At 38.2% G+C, this 22,465-nt stretch overlaps 1 protein-coding gene across 1 annotated transcript in view; it reads right to left on the reverse strand.

Annotated features, from left to right (window-relative positions):
• The window catches only part of REPS2 (RALBP1 associated Eps domain containing 2), a 251,336-nt gene that overhangs the window by 5,625 nt on the left and 223,246 nt on the right, over positions 1-22,465 (reverse strand). Inside the window, exons 17-19 of the mRNA XM_044670340.1 lie at positions 4,460-4,546; positions 3,394-3,533; positions 1,017-1,122 (exon numbers count right to left, since the gene is read on the reverse strand). Coding sequence (XP_044526275.1) covers positions 1,017-1,122; positions 3,394-3,533; positions 4,460-4,546 — 333 coding nt within the window. The remainder of the gene's footprint in view (positions 1-1,016; positions 1,123-3,393; positions 3,534-4,459; positions 4,547-22,465) is intronic.

Raw genomic sequence — 22,465 nt, forward strand, 5'->3', positions numbered from 1 at the left:
TATATATATATATATATGTGTGTGTGTGTGTGTGTGTGTGTGTGTGTGTGTGTGTGTGTGTGTGTGTGAGATATATGTGTGTGTATTAAATGACATGGAAGCTCATTTGCTTGCTATAGGATAATGGGGTTTTCCTTTTCTGGGATGAATTAGATTTCTGTTGTATTTCAGAAGTTCAATCATGTCCCTCTCCTTATGATCCCAATGACCATAGCACACAAGCACCTTCTATCCTCCACCATCTCTCAAAGTCCAACAAAGCTCATGTTTGTTGTTTCTATAACTCTTTCTATCCATCTTATCCTTTGTGTCTCCTTTTCCTTTTGCCTTCAATTTTTCCTAACATCAGGGTCTTTTTCAAAGAATCTTGTCTTCTCATTATGTGACCGAAATATTTCATCTTCAGTTTTTGGTATTTGACCTTCCAGCAAATAGTCTGAATTAATTAAAGTATTAACTAATTTGATCTTCTTGGTGTTCAAAGGACTCTCAAAAGTCTTCTACATGGGACAGCTCAGTTACTCAGTGGATTGAGACAGGAAGTCCTGGGTTCAAAAATGATCTCAGATATGTCCCAGCTGAACAAGTCACTTTATACCCCCATTGCCTAGTCCTTACCACTCTTTTGCATTGGAACTAATACACAGTATTGATTCTAGGATGGAAAGAAGGGTTTTGGTTCTTTTTTTTTTAAGTCTTCTCCAGCACCCCAATTATAAAGTGCTCAGTTTTCTTTATACTCCAATCCAATTTTCACAGTCATACATTACTCTGGAAAAACTATAGCTTTGATTATACGGTTCTTTGTCATCAAGGTGATGTCTCTGCTTTTTAGAATACTGTCCTGGATGGCCACTGAAGTCTATTCTCCAACTTGAATATTTTTTTGACATCATGAATCCAGAAACAAAGCTATTTGGCTCACCCATAAAAGAAGGATGAGCTCTGTAGACATCAGTGAAAAATACCCAGATATCCCAAATCTACCAACCCAATTTTTCAATGCATTTCCTTACCTTTAGCTGCTGTTGGAGTTCGCTATTCAACCTTGCTAGCACAGCATTGGCCTCCTTATTTTTCCGAATAGCAGTTTGGATTGCCTTCTTCTGCTTAGAAGACTGTCTGCCAGGAAGAAAAGTAGAAAATCTCTCAGTCAAAAAGGATTTTAATATAGTTTTTGACCCTAGACCTTGAAGATGGAAGACAGCTTCAATTGAAAAGGAGCCCACCCTTCTCCATTACAAAGGGAAAATTTAATTTAAAAAAATGAAACAAATGGCATTAATGAGATAATAAAAAGAACTACCATTTCTTTTACATTTTTAGAAGATAAATATATATTTAAGTTTCACATTTCATAACCTGAAGAAGAGCTATGATTTGGGGTCTGTTCAAATACTTTGTCTTCCATGTGTTCCAAGATGTTTTAGTAAAAAAAAATTCCTTCTGACAAATTATATATAACTGAAATGCTCCTTTTATATAAGTATCAATGGCATTTAAAGAGCTTTGCATGCCCTTTGGGCAAGTCTGAAGAACAGAAGCATATTCTGTGAAGAAGCAATTCTATAACACACAGACAGGCTGACATGTTCCTTGCTTTATTCATTACCAGAGCCAACAGCATGAAAATGGTATTTTGTGTGTGTGTGTGTGTGTGTGTGTGTGTGTGTGCACATGTGCACATGCATCTGCATATCTGTGGGGCTATACAATTTATGCAATGCATAGTTAATAGCAGCCAAGGGCACTGAGTCTCTTATAGACTCCAAAATAAAAAAGCTTGCCCCCCAGCCATGATACTCACTTCCTTCACCCCAATGTGGCTCATTCTTAAGCAGGAGGGACCAGTCAGGGTGGGAAGAGTCATACAAATCACAAGGCTGGTTTTCCTGTACATGATAGACCAGAAATCCAATCTCAAGGATGTGGTTTCTGAATAGAAGTCTTCCCACTGAATGCAGCAGGCTGTGAAAACTCAATTCATTTCTTGAAAAATGTTCTAATGCTATAACTTAATGTTTTCAAAGCATGCACAGTATGACAATTATTGAACTGGATGTCAACAAAGATACAAAACCAGGTACAATGGGTTTAGAACTTTAAGGCATGCAGATCCAGTAGAGAAGGATGAAGGGTACACTTTGATAATATGTAGGTCATAACTAGATGCTACAGTCTGTCTTACAGTGTCCCCAACAACCAGGAAAACACAGACACAGACCTCATTGTTATATGCCTCTGAAACCTACATGGTCTACCAGCACCATGCCAGGAAGTTGAACCACTTCCATTTGAATTGTCTTGGGAATATTCTGAAGATCACCTGACAAGAAAAGGATCTATTCCATCTCTAAATCTGTGACTAGCAATTCCTTTTTAAGCTCTAAATCCAGGACTCTATGAATAAAATTTGTGTTGTTCAGTCATTTCAGTCATGTTGGACTCTTCATGATCCCATTTAGGATTTTCTAGGCAAAGACACTGGAGTAGTTTGCCATTTCCTCCTCCGGCAAACAAGGTTAAGTGATTTCACCAGGGTCACACAGCTAGAAAGTGTTTGAGGCCAAATTTGAAATCTCAGGAAGAGGAGTCTTCCTAACTTTAGGACACTGAACTCTATCCACCATGTCACCTAAAAACATGAACAAAATAGAAGATGGTAACAGAAATCTACCATGAGGCAATATTATACACAGAACACTAGCCCTGGAGTCAGGAAAACCCAAGTTCAAATCTATCCTCAGACACTATGATCCTGATTAAGATAAGTTGCTTAATCTGTTTGCCTCAGTTTCCTCCTCTGTAAAATGGAGATGATAATAATAGCACCTACCTTCTAGGGTAGTGATAAGGATCAAATGAGAGAACATCTATAAAGTGTTTTAACAAACCTTAAAGGTCTATATAAATGCTAGTCAATTTGAAATAGAAAATGCTTCTGAGGGAAAAAAAAATAATCCTGCTCCAATTGAAGTGAGTTTGATATTCATGAAAATGGCCCTTATCCTAGTCAAAAACAGGACATAACCCAGGCAAGTGCTGAAGCATCTTAACTTAGTTTAGTTTTACCATGTGCTAGAAATGCACCCTGGTATATTGATGTCCTGGGTTCAAGTCCTGAATGAGTGAACCCTGAACAATGAATCCTGTAACCTTTCAGTGCCCCAGGCAACTCTCTAACACTATTGGTTGAGGAGCAGATACTGATCCTTCTTGATAAACAGAGTTTTCTCAGTGGGGGCTCCCTATACTCATGAAAGCAGAGGTCTGGACCAAAAATGATAAGTGGCCAGTCCATTTAATTTGGTGGGCTAAGGGGAGAAGGAAAGAAAAAAGAAAAAAAGGAGTTTCTAAAAGAACCATTTACTTTTACTGATTTGTTCTATTTACTTTTGGACTGGTGCGTGTGGCTTCGCAGTTGGCACAGAAGATGTCCCACTCACAGAAGGTTCTTGGTTTTCCATTACTTGATTTTCAGGTCGGAATTTTCGGCGAATGGGCTTTGATGGTGGCTGTGTGTATGGCAGGTCCTGAGGAGAACAAACACAGTGATCACCACCACCCCAATAGCTCTCCATTTCCAGCCTTCCACACACTTCCACATACACATAGCCCCTCATGTTCCTATATTGTATTTGCAGTGTGCTAATTAAAGACATCTAGAAAAATTAGATACAGTGTTCAATGAGAACTTGGCTCCGTACCAAGCATAGTTAAATGGATAGAGTGTAGAACTTGGAATGAGGATCCAGATAAACATCCTGCCACAGACACTATGTTTTTTCATTTGAGGGGATTATTTTTAGGGTCACAATAAAAAGTCAAAAGGCAGTATATTGTGGTGATTAAGAGCTGACCTTCTAGAGTCATAAAGACTTTGGTACATGGTCAGCCTCCAACACAGTCTGGCTATGTGACCTTGGGCAAGTCACTTGACCTGTCTGTGCGTCTCAGCCTCCTCATGTGTAAAATGAGGGGCTTGGCCTAAAATGACAACTAAAGTCTCTTCAAACTCAAAATCTATGATTGTATGTCCCTGTTTGAAACAGCCTATTAAATTTTATCATTTACCCAATGGATGAACTATTAGGACTTTGCTGAACTTAGAGGACACTTGATCTCTGCCTCATATGGTGATTTTTTGTAAGCTCAGTTATGTTGGGGTTCAGTTGTTTTCTGTAATGTCTGACTCTTCGTGACCCCATTTGAGGTTTTCTTGGCAAAGATTCTGACATGGTTTACCATTTCCTGCTCCAACTTATTTTGCAAATGAGGAAACTGAGGCAAACAGGGTTAAGTGACTTGCCCAAGGACCCACAGCTAGTAAATGTTTGAGGCCAAATTTGAATTTTTAGGAAGAGAAGTATTCTTAACTCCATGTCTAACACTCTATCCACTGTGCCACCCAACTGCTTCATATATCTTATGATAATAACAATAAGCATTCTGGCATTACCTTTTTCACAGGACTTCCACTCTCCTCTGTCTGGGAAGGAGTTCTGGTCAATTGGGGATGTAATTCAATCTCTGATACTTGTTCTGTCTACAAGAATAAACCCAACATTGTAATGTGCCTACAAAAGATGAGGGATCAAACGTCCACAAACTTTGGTCCCAAAGAAAAAAATTGCATTTACACCCCCCAAAGACCCTCAAAAACAGAGAGCTGAAAAAGAGTTTTGGAGTCACTCCAGTTTTATAAATGAGGAAACTAATGGAAGAGGCAAAGAAATTTCCTAAAAACCTCAAAAGAAAGGAAATCATGGATGGAGAGAGAGATGAACCCCTTGATCAACTTTTTTCTCTATTTATTTTTATTTTTTAAATCGTTCCCTTCTGTCTTAAAATTAATACTATGTATCAGTTCCAAAACAGAAGTATTTAAGGCAGATACCAAGATTCTAAGGCAGAGGAGTGGTAAGGGGCTAGTCAAATGAAGTTGTGATTTAACCAGAGTCACACAGCTAAGAAATGTCTAAGGTCAGATTCAAACCCAGAATCTTCTGTCACTAGGCCTGGCTTTCAATCCATTGAGCCACCTAGCTTCCCTCACCCTTTTATTTTTTCCCTGGAATTGTGATTTCGTGGGCATGGAGAACTTCTAGAGTGGAAACATCTGGCACCAATGAAAGCTGGCACCTATTGAACAACTTAGGAATCTATAAAGTTGCTTGGGACAGCAAGAGATTATTTATTGCCTTGTTTAGTCATATAGTCAGTATATGTCAGAGTCTGAATTTCAACTCAAGCCTTGTCTATACAAGGCCATTGCTTTATCAAATACAATGCCCCTCATCTTTCTGTAATGATCTTAAAAAATAAAAACCCTAGAATGAGGAAACTCAGAACACTATCGATGCTCAAGTGTTATCTATCCCTCCTTCAAATACCAACAGATTTACCTTTAAACTCAGAGACTTGTAATGCGGGTTTTAGCATTGCCATGTTTGGCTTAGGCAATCCTGTCAGTTGCATTACAGACTTCATCTCTTGTTTACTGACTTGATTGCCTTAAATTACATGGACAAATACCAATTGAAAACAAATGAATTAAAAAATCCAGATGTAACAAGGATCATAGAAGATCAGGAACATATGATTGCTTTATCCCTCAGAGAAATAAAAAAGTATTCTTGAAAACAGTTTAGGGGAAAATATTGCCCTGTACAGAAACAACTTTGTAGGCTATTTATATACATTTCCCTTACATACTGGAGATATTCAAGCGTGGCAAGTAATGTACATATGAATCCACACTGACCAAAGATGACACAGAACTTTAAATATTTTTAATAAAAATTTAAAAAAAAATTTTTTAAAGAATGTTCCCACAGAAGCCATGACATGTCACACTGGATGGAGATATTGATGGGCAGCTTCTTATTTTTCTCTTTAAACCCTTAACTTCCATCTTATAATCAATATTGTGTATTGATTTTAAGGCAGAAGAGCAGTAAGGGTTAACATAATGGAGGTTAAGTGACTTGCCCAGGGTCACACAGCTAGGAAATATCTGAGATCAAATTTGAACCCAGGACTTCCCATCTCTAGATATGATTCTGTATCCACTGAGCCCCCTGGCAGCTTCTTATTTCACCTAGCACTCAGAAATGACACATACCCCATAGAACTCCTTCTTCTGGTCGTTAGGTCATTTCAGTGTAGCTTATTCTTCTTGACCCCATTTGGAGTTTTCTTGGCAAAGGTACTGGAATAATTTGCAATTTTCTTCTACAACTCATTTTACAGATAAGGAAACTGAGGCAAATCGGCTTAAGTGACTTGCCCAGGGTCATACAGCTAGTAAGTGTCTGAGACCATATTGGAATTCATGAAGATACATCTTCCTAACAGCAGGCACTCTATCCATTGCACCACGTAGCTTCCTTCTCCAGGGGCTCCTTATCACTTCCAAATCAAATTTAAAATCTCTGTTTGATATTCAATGCTTTTTATTATCTGACTCCCTCCTACTTCTTTTTACACCTTATATACCATCACCAAACACACACACACACACACACACACACACACACACACACACACACACATTTTGCAATTCAGTGACATGGACTTCTGGGATATTCTTTGTACAAGACACTCCTCCTGACAAGGGGCATTTTACTGGCTTGTCCCTCATGCATCAAATGTTCTCCCTCCCGGTCTCTGGCCCCCTGCTTCTCTGGCTTCCTTCACATCCCACTTAAAGACTCAGCTTTTACAGGAAGCCTTTTCCAAGCCAACTCAATTCTAGCACTTTCATTCTGTTGGCTATTTTCAGTTTATCCTGTAGGTAGCTTGCTTGTAAATAGTTGTTTCCATGTTATTTTTCCCATTAGACTGAGCTACTTGAGAGCAGGGACAGCCTTTCTGTTTCTTTGTATCCTCATTGCTTAACACAGTATCTGGCATGCAGCAGGTGCTTAAATAAATATTTACAGTCTGACTCTGGACTCAAAATTGTTTCCATTACATATTCTGCAAGAAGTAGCTTCCCTCTAAGATCCATCTATTCTGTATCTATCTTATGTGTATCGAGTTATTTACAGGTTGTGTCCCCTGGAAGAAAATGAATTCTTGAGGGAAAGGACTTAGTTTTTGCCTTTCTTTGGATCCTTGGTGTTTAGTATAGAGGCAGCTAGATGGTGTAATGGATAGAGTGCCAAGTCTGTAGTCACATCTCATCTCAGATACTTACTAGGACCCTGAGCAACTCATTTAGCCCCATTTGCCTCAATTTCCTTATCTGTAAAATGAGTTGAAGAAGGAAATGGCAAATCACTCCAGTATCTTGGCCAAGAAAACCCCAAATGGGGTCAACTAAAGAGTCAGAAACAACTGAAAAATGACTCATAACAAGTTCAGCCCAATGTCTAAGCACATAACCTACTAGAAGCTTGCTTACTAGAGATAGGGCATCTTGGGTTCGATCTGGTTTCAGAAACTCCCTAGCTGTGTGACCCTGGTCAAGTCACCTAACCCCCATTACCTAGTCCTTACCACTCTTCTGCCTTGGAGCTAACACTTAGTATTAGTTCCAAGACAGAAAGAGGGTTTTAAAGAAAAAACAGATGGCTTTCTGACTGGCTTATTGCACCACCTTTCCTCATTTAATATCACTTTAATTATTATAAAACATATTTTGATATCCTGCCTAAATTGGCCCCTTTCTAAAATGAAAGATGTCCATTCTCAAGCCCTCCAGACCAAACTGGATAAAACCTGATCTGCACTTGCCTAGAGATTACCAGGAATATCCTATCTATAATGTCAAATGCCATGTCCCATTACTCTAGGCTCCTTCCCTTAACCAGCAACACAATTCCATTATTCCCAAGGCAAAAAGCTAGAGTGTTTGGTTCAGTGACATCAGTATGGAGTCTGGCCTCTGAATCAGACATAGCCACAAGCCAAAGACAGGCCCAGCCAGCAGGCAACACCACAGTTGTTTCTGTGAGGTAAGAGATAGAAAAGCAGGATGGGAATAACATTAAGAGGCTGCTCTCTGTTGTTTGGTAAAATGATTCATCCAATGGAGAGGTAGGATCTTTGGAGTCAAGTCTTCCCTCTCTACAGCTGCCACTACTGTCAGCCCCTTCTCTCTATCTGTTTGTTTACTGGGACCTTTTAAAAGCCCCTGGGCACAAACACCATAAAATCTCTCATTATAACATTTAAATCAGGCAACTGTAGAAACAATTACATTTTTTTCTTAAAAAAAAAATAGTTGGCACCAAGTGCCACAGCTTATGTTACTCCCTGAATATGAGGCAATTTTTTTTCCCCAAAAGATTCTACAACAGCTGGGTAGCTCAATAGATTGAGAGCCAGACCTAGAGACAGGACGTCCTAGGTTCAAATCTGACCTCAGATACTTTCTAGCTGTGTGACCCTGGGGAAGTCACTTGACCCCAATTACCTAGCCCTTACCACTCTTCTGCCTTGGAACCAATACTTAGGACTGATTCTGACAGTAGGGATTTTTAAAAATCCAACCTTAGAATCTGTTCAGAATTTGTCCCTTGCTTAGATGTGGAGTTTGTTTCCTGGTGCTTTTATTTTATTTTTTTGTAGTCTACGAAACTGCACTGGTAACATCATTTAAAAAGGAGAAAACAAAGCAAAGCACTCATCAGAATATTTTTAATAACTAATACTGTATTGTGTCTATAGATGAATGGCTTCACAAAGACTCTGAACTTGAAAGGGTAATAAAATCAAACATGGAGGGAGGGAACACTTGTTGGGTCAGCAATGGGGAACACATAGCATGAGTACAGAACTGGCACTCCAGGAGTTGCTCCATTACCCCTCTTCTCAGCGCCCGTGGACATTTTTTGACATGCCCCGCCCCTTTGTCCAGCTGCCCAAAGTAAGTACTTCCTCCCTCAGCTCTCTCTGGTAACAGATAGCTTGATTTGCCCTCTGGGCACTGGAACTCAGAAAAGGTTCACCAAGGCTGCTCTAAGTGAAGGAATTTTTGTCTAAAATCACTCAAGTCATTCTCAAAAGAAAGCTATCCCAAAGCAGGGAGCTGTGTATACCAAAAAGAACTCTGGACTGAGAATGCAGAGACCTGGTTTCAAATCCAGTTCTAAACATTTACTAACTGTGTAACAATGGAATTTTCCTCATCTACAAGGTGGGGATAGTAATTCTAGCCCCCATCTTTCTTGACGAAAGCACTTCATGATTCTTAGAGGAATATATAAATGTGCATCATCACGAATATAGGACAACCTTGATCATTCCAACCCCAAATCTTAAATAAAACAAAAAGAGCTCAAAGTTAACAGTATTTAAATAACAAAACAAAACTAATGAAAGTTGATTTTGGAAGACCACCTACCACAAAACCACATCTAGACAGAATAAAAAAGGCAAAGAAAAAATCACTTATGTTTAAGGCTATCCAAAAGAAGATTATATTGCCTTGGCTTTTCCTTTATAACAATTTTCTAAATAAAAGTTAGAATACTTTTTTTTAACTCTTACTTTCTGTCTTAGAACCAATACTATGTATTAATTCCAAGGCAGAAAAGTGGAAGGGCTAGGCAATGGGAACAAGTGAACTGCCCAGGGTCACATAGCTAGGGAGAGTCTGAGACCAGATATGAAGCCAGCACCTCCTGTCTCCAGGCTTGGCTCTCTATCCACTGAGCCACCTAGCTGTGCCCCACCCCCAAAAAGTTATAATACTTCTTAAAGAGAGCATGTTCATTAGGTACGGGTTGGTCTAGATGCCTTCTGAGGTTCTTTTCAACTCTGAGATTCTGTGATTGTGTTATTTTGAGATATACTAAATAAGAACCTCTTCACAATAATCCCTTCCAGAGCCTTTCCTAAATTTGTAGATAAAGTTAAAGGAAAAAAAAACCACCATGGGATAGATAGCTGCATCAAGAAATTATCCAAAAAAGAGCTTAGACCTCATCTTTCAAGAAATCCTTGAGGGGAAAAGTGCCACAATACTCTAGAACCAGAGAGTAAAATAGAAATGGAAAGAATCTGCCAATCACCTTCTGAAAGGAATCTCAAAAGGAAAACTCCTAGAAATATCATAACTAAATTCCAGAACTCCTAAGTCAATGAGGAAATATTGTAAGCAGCCAAAAAAAAAACCCAATTCATTAAAGGATCAGAAGGTCTGGAATATGATATTCTGGAAGGCAAAGAAGCTAAGACTTAAACCAAGAATCACCAACCTGAGAAAACTGAGCATAACCCTTCAGGAGAAAAATGTACCATCAATGAAATAAAAGACTTTCAAACATTCCAGATGAAAAGACTAGAAAAAACTAGAAAATCTGAATCTTGAATATAAGACTCAAGAGAAGCATAAAAAGATAAACTGGAAACAGAAATCAAAAGACATTCAGTAAGGTTTAACTGTTTACAGTCCTACACGGGAAGATAATTATTGTAACTTCTAAGAACTTTATCATTATTATGGCAGTTAAAAGAGTATGGGTAAAATATTATGAGATGATATCTAAAAATAAAAATAAAATTAAGGGGCAAAACAAAGGAATGCATTGGGAGAAGGGAAAGGGAGAAATAGAATGGTATAAATTATCTCACATGAAAGAGATTTTGCAGTAGAGGGGAAGATGTGGGGTAGAGGTGGTGAGGGTAGTGTTGGAATCTTACTCTAAAAAGGATTGACTCAAAGAGGGAAGAACTTACACAATTTATTGGGCATGGAAATCTATTTTACCCCACAGGAAACTAGGAGGGGAAGGAAATAACTGAAGGGGTGGTGTGCTTATAGAAAAAATGGCAAATTGGGAAATGAAGTAGTCAGAAGCTAAACATTTTTGAGGATGGACAGAATGAAAGGAGAGAGAAACAGATAAATTATGGAGGGGAAATAGGTTAGAGAGTAATGCATAGTAATCATAATGGTAAAAAATTTTATAACTCTTTAATAAAGGCTTCATTTCTCAAATACATAAATTATTCAATTTTATAAAAATACAAACCATTCCCCAACTGATAAATGGTCAAAGGATATTAACAGGTAGTTCTTAGACAATGGTTATCTATAAGGTTATCTATAATCGTATAAAAATGCTCTAAATTACTATTAATTAGAGAAATGCAGATAAAAATATCTCTGATGTACTACTCCACACATATAAAGTTGGTTACTATTACAGAAAAGAAATAAGACAAAACCTGGAGGGAATATAGAAAAATTGAGACATAAATGCACTGTTGGAGGAGTTGTGAACTGATTCAACCATTCTGGAGAACAAATTGGATCCATGCCCAAAGAGATATAAAACAGTATGTATCCTTTGACCTAGCAATACCATTACTGGGTCTGCTGAAAGAATTTGATAAAATTTAGACAGGAAAAGAAAAAAATTAGGTTTGGATTCTGTTCATTAATTGAAAAATTAATGAAACATTTTTTAAAAAATAGATGAGGGAAGGAAGTTCAGAAGGGAAGCAAATAGAGTAATGTTGGTACTACACATTAAATTTCACATGGTTGGGATATTCCAAAATTCTTAATGCAGTTAATTTTTACTACACTAAGAATTTTGGGGATACCCTATATAGTTATAAAAATAAGTTGTATGAATAGATTAATGATTTCATATAAAATGGTCTCTGACCTTTGTATATGGAAGTGTAATGTTAATTGATTATTTTAGTTTATAATAAAAAAAATTTAACTACTTGAAGATATCCATCATTTACAAAAATAATAAGATTTGCTCTGCTAATCTGCAAAAGGCAGAAATAGGACCTGGGGCTTGAAAGAACCTTCAATACCCTATGGGGAAATTTTTCTAATATTTAGAGCTTACCCAAGTGGAATGGGATGCCTTGGGAAGTAGTGAGTGTCCTAACCAAGTGACCAGATAACTTAGATAATTATAGAATAAAAGGACTCAAATGAGAAAGTACCTAGATAAGTAGCTCATTTTGAAAACAAAGTAAAAGACTGAATATCACCCATATCCTGATGAAGAAGTGATGAACTTAAGGTGCAGAGACATAGATTTTTTTGGACATGGCCACTGTATAAATTCATTTTTCTAATTGCCACAAGGTGAGTTTTTCTCCTACCCATCCCCAATTTTTCTGTTTTTAATTAAGGAGAACATTAAAAAGAAGCAGGAGATTAGCAGTACTAATGTCAAAGAAAAAAGACAGACACCAGGAAAAAAAAATTTAATGCCTAGAAGAAAATTCAGAAAGAATCACAAATAAGCAGCAAGGATTTAAAAGTCATGTATAGAATATAGTTTAAAAAACTAAGCCAAATGAAATATTATATAGTTTTATATACAATCCCATATTTTATAGTTTAAAAGCTAAGCCAAATGAAATACCCATAGCTTTTATATTTTTAGATTCTGATATATGTGACATACATATTTACATATATATGAAAATGCCTTTTTATGTATTTGTCTCAGAATTTAAATAATTTTAACGACAAAGAAAGGAAGAAAGAGGGAAGGAGGAAGAGAGGAAGGAAAGAAGAAAGGAGAGAGGAAAGGAAGAAAACAGAAGGAAGGAAGAAGCATAGAGGGAAGAAGGATGAAGGCAGGGAAGAAGACTAAGAGTTGAAGTGTCTTGGCCAAATTCATTTAGGTAGTATAATAGCAAAGCACTGACCATCTGAATTCAGGTCCTCAGGTTCCAAATCTAGGCCTTTACTTCATCACACTGGTTTTCCAAGAGACTGACATATAAGACTAACAGTAAAGAACCTTTACTAAATGGACCTTGTTCCCAAGTAATTGAATTAAGAAACTTTAACAAGTCATTAGTCCAGCCTTCTCATTTGACAGATAAGAAAATGGAGTCTGAGAGAATCATAAGATTTAAAGCTTAAAAAGAATTTCAGAAGCCATGTGTTTCAACCCCCTTATTTTAAGATGAGGAAACAACAAATGAGGTCACACAGGTAGCAACGGAATTAGAATTTGAATTCAAATCCTCTCTCTCCAAATCAAGGACCCATCCTACCATTCTATACTGCCTCTCATGAATATCTAGTTAAAGAAAGAATTAAAGGGCTCAGAGTTATAAAAATATGGAGCCAGAAAAAATGGTCTTAATTTGTTTACCCTTAAAATCACATTTCAATTCCTCATTTTATAGATAAGGAAATATGGGTCTTGTGAATCTCTCAAAATCACACCATTAATGTGCTTAGCTGCCAGTCCACTCTCTCCACTTGCAATTGTGGACTTTTCTTTTTCTTCAATGTATCACACTGCTGAGTATGATGTTTTGATTTTCTGAACAAGACATATAATAGCTCATAATCACAAAAGTTAAAAGAAGTGACTTAAAATCACAAAGACAACTTGATCAGGGTGAGGAAAAGGGGAGCTGGGAAGGGTTTTCATACTTCAGGTAGGAAAGAATTGGATGAAATGGCCTTTTCAGGAACTTTCCAACTCAAATTGTTTCCTAAATTCTGTATTTGAACATCACGGATCTTATTTCTTGTTTTATCTACTTTCATTTTCACAAAAGCTGGGGCCAATCCCTAGTAATGCCTCTCCCCAATATTCAAAGAAATTTCTGTGTTTCTTCTCTAAGCAACATGTTTTATGGTTTTAACATATTTTGTAGGCTAAATTCTCATTTGAGCTCATAAGATTTCACAAGGTGGATGCTGTATAAAATTAATATCAGAAGAAAATGCAGGAAAAAGAAATCAGTTGGGAAGGTTGATTTTTGTTCTCTTTTGTTTATTTTGAGGCTAGTTCTTCTTACCAGCAGTTCACTTCTATCACACCCACAGCCAATCAACATAGCTTTGATGACTTGCTCTGTTTCTTACTCCAGTGAGTTTGCCCTCCTTATGCGGCCTCATAGGTGCCCCTGATGCCAGAGGCTCTCTAAAGTGATACCAGACTTGGCACAAACACCCTGAAACTATTTTGCTGCAACTTAGAACTCTTCAAGTGACCCACCAATCTAGGCCTCTCCAGGAGACAGGATTACAGATGAGTTCTACCATGTCCCACCTAAAACCTTGAAATAAATAATTTAAATAATTTAAGTTTTTGTCTTTTGATATGAAAACGGATTGGATAATTGCTCTCATGTATTTTTTTTAACCTTTACTTTCTATCTTAGAAGTGATACTAAGTACCTAAGGCAGATACTAAGATTCTAAATCAGAAGAGTGGTAAGAGTTGGGCACTTGGGGTTGTGACTTGCTGAGAGTCGCACAGCTAAGAAGTACCTGAGATCAGATTTGAACCCAGGTGCTCCTCACTCCAGACCTGGTGCTCCTCCTCTATGCTTTGTAGCTGCCCCTGCTCTCATGTATCTTGCCTCTTTTTTGCCTTCCAATGAAATGATATTTGACATGGAATACTCTCTACTTCTTGGAATTATAAATCTCCCCCTTCTCCCATTCTCATAAACTGAAAGACTCATCTTCCTGATTTCAAATATAGCTTCAGACACTTACTAATTGTGTGACCTTGGGTGAGTCACTTAACCCTATTTGCCTCAGATTTCTCATCTGTAAAATGATCTGGAAAAGGAAATGGCAAACCACTCCAGTTTCCTTGCCAAGAAAACCTCAAATGGGGTCACAAAGAGTTAGGCACAACTGAAACAACCGAACAATAACAAATAACATCAATGCTGGAAAAGTCACAACTTTTCAAAGCCTCAGTGTCCCCACTTATAAAATAGGGATGTAAACTATCACCTGATATATCTACCTCACAAAGTTGTGAGGAAAGTACTTTGTAAACCTTAAGACACAATAGAAATAAGAAGTATTATTATTCGCTGTCCAACGTTGGGAAAGTCTTTTGTCCTCTCCAGACCAATTTTCTTCAAAATGAAAGGGCTGGACTAGATGATCTTCCAGCACTTGGCACAGTGCCTGGCACATAGTAAGTGTTTAATTTATGTTTGTTGGCTGTCTATGGGAGAGGTAGTGTATGTAACTGATAAAGTGCTTAACTAATAAACTGCTCTCATAACTCTAACCCAGGTGATTCACATGTGATTTGACCAAGAAACACGACAGCTAATACAATTGTAAGAAACTCTTTCCTCAAGTTCTTTATATCTTATTTACCTGCAAATGAGCATGCTTTATCTCCCTCAGAGTAGAGCATAAGTTTCTTGAAGGCAGAGATTTATTGCTTTGTTTTTTGTAAACTCAGTGGATACCTGAGTGCCTTGCATGCTGTCAACACTCATAGTTTGTGGAATCAAATTAGAGTAATCAGAACCAACTGAGGCTAGTCTGAAAGGTTCCGTGTTGCCATGGTATTCTAAAAATCACCATCTCCATGGAAATGAAAGTCCTTCAGCAGAAGAACTGAGAAGACCCTAATGCCATGCTAGATATAAATAGCTGCCAAATTCAATCAGAAAATCCAAGGTGGAATGGGGGTTGTCCATATAGTTTAGCACAATTCCCAACTATATACACAGTTACTGCTTTTACCATCCTTAGACCTAGACGCAAGTCCTCAAAGGCATGTGGCCATATGGCTCTTAAAATCCAGATGTGGGCTACATCTAAGGACCTGGCGGCCTAATTTTCACAGTGATTCTCCATAACAATGCCTGAGAATTATAGTGATTTCTTCTTTTTGTGTTTATAAAAGCTCCATAAGTCCTAGCATCAAATTACAAAGCATTTCATCTTAGTGATTTTTTAAAAATTATTTTCCCTACCCTTCCCCTTTCTATCTTCCTTGCCTATAACTGAAGGTGAGAGGGAACGGGACAACAACTTTTCTTTACACATGACATCTGGATTGTGATAAATGTCACTCTTCAGGTTGGCTTGGCTCTTCCTGAATGAGAGATCACGTTCATTAAGGAAAGATGGCCTATAAAAATCCAACTGGAAACAGCTGGTTAGAGAAGTCAGCTATAGAAATAAATAAAACCATTTCAGGTTCAAGGACTTCCCAAGAAAGAAATACTAGCTGACTAATTTTCCTGTAATGTCCTTAAAGTGCCACCTAGTGGCACTGGCTGAACTTAAAGGAGAGAGAGAGAGAGAGAGAGAGAGAGAGATGCTTTTTCTTGAGATGTTCCAAAATACATCATTACCATTCCAAACAATTCAAATTGGGCTTGGGCTGGCATGTTAACATAAAGCCAGCTTAGAACATCTTTGTTTCAGAAGCAGAAGAGGTCTTAGAGATTACTAAATCTAACCCCTTGTTTTTAAGAGATGAAGAAATAAGCCCAGAGAATAGAAAGTACTTACTAAAGTTATGCCAATAGTTAGTGGCATAAATGGGACTAAAACCCAAATCTCTTTACTCCAAATCTATTATTTTTCTCCATGATATCATGCTACCCCCAGCGACCTTGAAATGATTTACTAGAGATTGTGTTCAGGCATTTTTCAGTCTGGCCTGACTCTTCCTGATCCCATTTGGGGTTTTCTTGGTAAAGATACTAGAGTGGTTTACCTTTCTTCTCCATCTCACTTTGCAGACAAGAAAACTGAGGCATTGCTCAGGGTCACACAGCTAGTGTCTGGTGCCAGATTTGAACTTACAAAAATGAATTTGACTTCAGCTTTGGCACTATTGCAGCCCTCTCACTCTAGTAATTAATTAATCTAGTCATCTCTAGATTATAGTTTACCACATATACTAGATATAAATAGCTCTTATTATGCTTACTTAGACTAGAAAAAAGGAGAACTTAGAGGTAAGGTAGGTTCCATGGCTCAGTGGATACAGTGCTGGGCTATCTAATGTAGTAAATGCCATTTACCAACTATGTGACCATGGATAAGTCACTTAACCTCTGTTTGCCTTTATACACTGGAGGAGGAAATAGAAAATCACTCCAACATTTTTATCCATGTACAGAATTGGCATACTATGGACCACAGGGGTCAGGAAGAATTGGGCATGATTGAACAACTGAGCCAAAAAATCATATATACCAGTTTACTACTTGGGAGGTAAGGTTGATGGTGATTCAGAACATACTGAGCAAGGGCCTGGTTAGGAGAGATTTGGGAGGGAAGAAAATTCTCTCTGTTATTCTCTTCAGAAAAGCAGTCTCCATTTTCTTCACCTTCAGGCTAGACTGCTGTGGTGAGGCCTCAGGATTTATCTTGGAATTCACCAGAGGCCATAATCTGATTTCTTCTGATTATGTTTGAGACACAGAGAGTTAGCAAGGCCCACCCATGCTGGGCTGCTGCCGCTGCCAGTTGGCAAAAGGATTTGGTATTGAGGTCTCACCACCCAAGTTTAAGAGACTCGAGAGGATCTTGGTCAGAGGTTTTTGGAGCAAGACTTCGAGCCTTCAAGACAGCCAAAAAAAAATCTATCCTCCTATAGTTCATAATGCCCTAAACAGGAGTTGAGATGGTTGATAAGGTCAATATGAAAGACCTCCTCCATTCTCAACCCAGAAAAAAAAGGGGTGATCAGAATTTATTGAAAATGAAAAAAGACTTCATGGGTTCAAATCTGGCCTTAGACACTTCCTAAACTGTGTGACCCTGGGCAAATCACTTAACCCCCATTATCTAGACAATGCTAGGGAGAAGGAAGGAAGGAAGGAAGGAAAGAAGGAAGGGAGGAAGGGAGGGAAGGAGAGAGGGAGGGAGGGAGGGAGGGAGATAGTTGGAGTCTGATTTCAGAACAAAGCATGCCAACTTTCACTTTCTTTCATAAGTTTTTTATTTTATATGTAATATGTGTCTTCTGTCATGGCATGAGCAAGAAATAATCTTGTATGAAAGCTACTGGTATAAACTGGGGGAAGAGGGGAAAAAGAAAGGAGGGAGAAAATCTGAATCACAAAATATAAGAAAACAATCGTCAAAATTTGTTTCTACATGTATTTGGGGGATAGTATAAAAATGGAAATGAAAGAAGATGCTTATATTATGTGAATATAATGAATTTACAACCCTAAAATAACTAAGTGTATGACAAGTCAACAAGTAAAGAAATGAAATTTATCTCTTTTTTTTTAACCCTTATCTTCCATCTTAGAATCACTACTGAATATTGGTTCTAAGACAGAAGAGCAATAAGGGCTGGGCAATAGGGGTTGAGTGATTTGCCCAGGATCACACAGCTAGAAGTGTCTGAGGTCACATTTGAACCCAGGATTTCCTGTTTCTAGGCTGGTTCTCAATTCACTGAGCCACCTATTTGTCCCCTATCTTTTCTATATCTATAAAATACTTTATAGGGGGGAGGAAAAAGATGCAGGGTGTAGGGGGGCTTGGGTGAAGTTTCAAGGAGCTTAAAGCAAGCTTGGACAACAAATGAAAGCTGTTACCATTCTTAATAACTTTTTATTGCTTTAAGAACTATCTCCAGATTTTAAGAAGTCAATACTGAAAACTCTCTCAAAGGCAAGGGTTCTTTAAAAAAAACCTTATTTTCTGTATTAGAATTAACAGCAAGCATGGTTCCAAGGCAGAAGAGCAGTAAGGAAAAGCAGGAGTTCTTAACCTGAAGTTTTAAAATATTTTGATAACTGTATTTCAATATAAATGGGCTCATTTGTATTCTTCTGCATTCTCTTTTATATGCATTTAAAAACATTATTCTGAGAGGGAGCTCACAGGCTTCACCAGACTGCCCAAGGGGTCACTGCTCAAAAGAATCTCTCTTTTTCCAAGTTTCCAAGTAATGAGTAAGAGCATCATCTTGGTCCTTAGCAGGACACAGGGAACCAGAATTATTTCACTTCCTAGAGATTGCAGAACAGTATCTTTTAGTCACTTCAAGCTCCAAATATGATGATTATTTAATGTCTGTAGTCAGAATTTGCTTTAAAAATGCATAGAGAGGCAGCTAGGTGGCTCAGTGGATAGAGTCAGACCTGGAGACAGAAGGTTCTGGGTTCAAATTTAGCCTCAGACACTTCGTAGCTGTGTGACACTGGGCAAGTCACTTAACCCCAATCCCACAGCCCTTATCATCCTTCAGCCTTAGAACTGAGTTCTAAGACAGAAGATAAGGGTTTAAGAAAAAAATGAATAGAAATAGAGAAAAGGGCCTAGGCACACTTACTGAATCAAATACCATAGCAAGCAGGTGTAACATAATCATCCCTGGCATTCATATAGCACTTTTCCTACATTATCTCATTTGATTTACCTGACAGACATATGAAGAAGGAATTTTCTCCCCTTTACAAATGGGAAAACTGAAGCTTTAAAGAGGTTAAGTGACATTCTCATAGTCATATAGCCCGTAGATATTGGATTAGACTGTAAGTTCTTTGAAGGCAAGTACTGTCTTTTGTCTCTTTTCTGTGTCCCCAACATTTAGCACCGATTAATTTTAACTCAGTAAGAAGCCAGCACTCTATCTGCTGTGCTGTTTAGCTTCATTTTACAGATGGTTAAACTGAAGCCGAGAGAAAGGTAATACTATACCATGTCCATTGTTTTTTTTTTAAAACTATTTCAAAATGAATAATCCAGTAGGGGTATTGTTAACATTCTTATCAAAATAGTGATTTTGTGTCCCGAGTCTTTTTGATATTATAGAAAAGTCTTTCCCTCTTCTACTGTTCCCTTACTCAGATTCATCTTCCCCTCCAGTCCCTCCACCTTTAGGAAGGTGCTCCTTTCAGCAATTTGCTTTCAGTTTCTACTCCTCATACTCTCATTCTTGATCTTTTTGCTAGTCTATCTAGTAACTTTAAAACTACACGCTACCTTTGTTTTGTTTTTTTAAGCCTCAAAAATTCCCCTCCATTCTGTAACAATGGAGTGGGATTTGTTGTTGATGACAGCATACTCAAATTAACTATGTCTATCATGACCTATAAAAGTGTGATCACGACTGGTGCCTTCTTTTAAAAAATCCTTAAGAGGTGCCTCATAGAACTCTGGAGTTCAAACACAGATTAGCCTAAAGCACAGTTATCCACTGGCTCATTTTACTGCTGTCTATAATAACTGAAAGTAATAAAGATGAAAGTAAAACCATCAGAAATCTGCCATTTCTTAGCACTATCCAGACCTGCAGCTCTGATAAGCTATTTCAGTAATCTGAGAACTCATGATAAAAGTTGAGTAAAAAGCAATAAAATTTGCACAAAATGTCAAAAATACTCACTTCAAAAATGACTATAACCCACACAGGAGCATTAATAGTCTACTCTAATGCTCTATTTAAACAAAATCAAATCGGAATAACCTACAAGGGAGTCAGAATTGGATTTACAAGCATCTGATTTTCATTTAATGTAGAGTATTTTATTTTGGCCATTGGACAATGTAAACCTCACAAAATATTTTATTGAAACCTGTGTTTTCTTTACTTGTAAAGAAATGTCTTTAGACAAGAATTAATTGCAACCACTTAACAAATGCCAAAAAACATCATAGATACTTTATTTGTTCACCATACAACAGAGATTTTTGTCCAATGGGGATATTGAAGATAAAATTATACCTAGACAAAGCAAGACAATCTGTAAGCGGTACAGAGCAGTTAAGTGGTGCAATGGAAAGAATGCCAGGACTGGAGTCAAGAAGACGCATCTTGAGGTTCTGGGTTAAGATGGCAGCAGAGTAAGAAGCAGCTCTTAACCTCTCCTGACCGAAACACACAAAACTCCTCAAGGGGACATAAAAACAAGTCCAGACGAACAGAGGAACCCCACAACAGGGCACAGCGTGGAAGGTATGTGGAATCGAGGCATTTCCATGTTATAAAGGGGTGAAACAGCTCTCACTAAATCGCAGGCTGAGCAACCACCCCACCCCCACCCCTTCCACACACAGCAACTATAGCACCGAACCCAGCTAAAAAGAAATAGAGCAAGTTTGGGGCACCCATCGAGTCATTGGCAGCTCCGGGGCCTGTTCATGAGAGCGGCAAGATTTGGGACCCCAAAAAGACAAAGAACGCACCCAAAATCTGAGCGCCGGCTTAAGGCGCAGAGCACAGGAGCAGAGCTCAGGCGGGCTCAGAGCTCAGACTCAAAGGAGGCGTGGGTGGAGGTAGACACAGCCACAAGCTAAAGCTCTGAAATCCTGAGTGGGGAACCAGCGTGGACGGGTGTACGACTGTGGAAGCAGGACCCTGAGACTTGTAAAAAAACCTCTGGCAGAGGATCAAGCAAGGGGATCCACCAGGGGGCTTGACCGCGGACAGACCCTGAGCGCAAGGATAAACCTGAGAAGCTGCTGGGCTAACGATGGCTACCCAGTCTCAGGAAGTTCAGAAGAGAAAGATTAACAACAAGAAAAAGAAGTCTTTAACACTTGACAACTTTTACACAGAGAAAATCCAGACAACTGAGCAAACAGAGGAGGAGAACAAACAAACATCCGGACCCTCCTCAAATAAGGAAAACTCCTCACAAGCTATGGAAGAGTTCAAAACTGAGATTTTGAGGAAAATGGAAGAGATCTGGCAAGAAAATAACAGTTTAAAAGGTAGAATCTTGCAACTGGAAAGTGAGGCTCAGAAACCAAATGAACTGATAAGCAAATTGAACACCACAAATGACCAGATTGAAAAGGAATACCAGAAGCTTATAGCCGAAAACCAGAAGATTATGGCCGAAAACCGAAAGATTATAGCTGAAAACCAGTCCCTAAAGGCTAGAATTGAGCAGCTAGAAGCTAATGATCTCTCAAGACAACAAGAACAAATAAAACAAAGTCAAAAGACTGAAAAAATAGAAGGAAACATGAAATATCTCAATGAGAGAGTGACAGACCAAGAAAACCGGTCTAGAAGAGACAATTTGAGAATAATTGGTCTTCCAGAAAAACCAGAAATTAATAGAAACCTGGACTCCATACTAACAGAAATAATTCAGCAAAACTGCCCTGAAATCCTACAACAAGAGGGCAATATAGACATTGAAAGGATTCATAGGACACCCTCTACACTGGACCCAGAAAAGTCAACACCCAGAAATATAATCGCCAAATTCAAGAGTTTCCAAGCAAAGGAAAGAATCTTACAAGAAGCCAGAAAGAAACAATTCAAATATCAAGGAGCACCAATCAGGATCACACAGGATCTGGCAGCCTCCACGCTAAAAGACCACAAAGCTTGGAATATGACATTCAGAAAGGCAAGAGAGCCGGGCCTGCAACCACGGATCAACTACCCATCAAAATTGACTATATATTTCCAGGGGAAAGTATGGGCATTCAACAAAATTGAAGAATTCCAGGTATTTGCACAGAAAAGACCAGGGCTAAATGGAAAGTTTGATATCCAACCACAAAAATCGAGAGAAACCTGAAAAGGTCAATAAGATACAGAGGGGAAAGAAAGAAAACTTATAATTTTTAAATTTGCCTTTTTAAGGGCCTCAGTGAGATCTAATTATCTGTATTCCTATGTAGAGAAACGTTATGTATATTTCTCTGTAGTGAACTCTATTCACTATTATAATATTCACTATTATAGTAATCAGAAGAATAATTCACAGGGTGAGGGTGGAACACTAAATAATCTAAGATGGCATGGGGGAT

The sequence above is a fragment of the Gracilinanus agilis genome, chromosome 3 (assembly GCF_016433145.1).
Source record: "Gracilinanus agilis isolate LMUSP501 chromosome 3, AgileGrace, whole genome shotgun sequence".
Classification (NCBI taxonomy): domain Eukaryota; kingdom Metazoa; phylum Chordata; class Mammalia; order Didelphimorphia; family Didelphidae; genus Gracilinanus; species Gracilinanus agilis.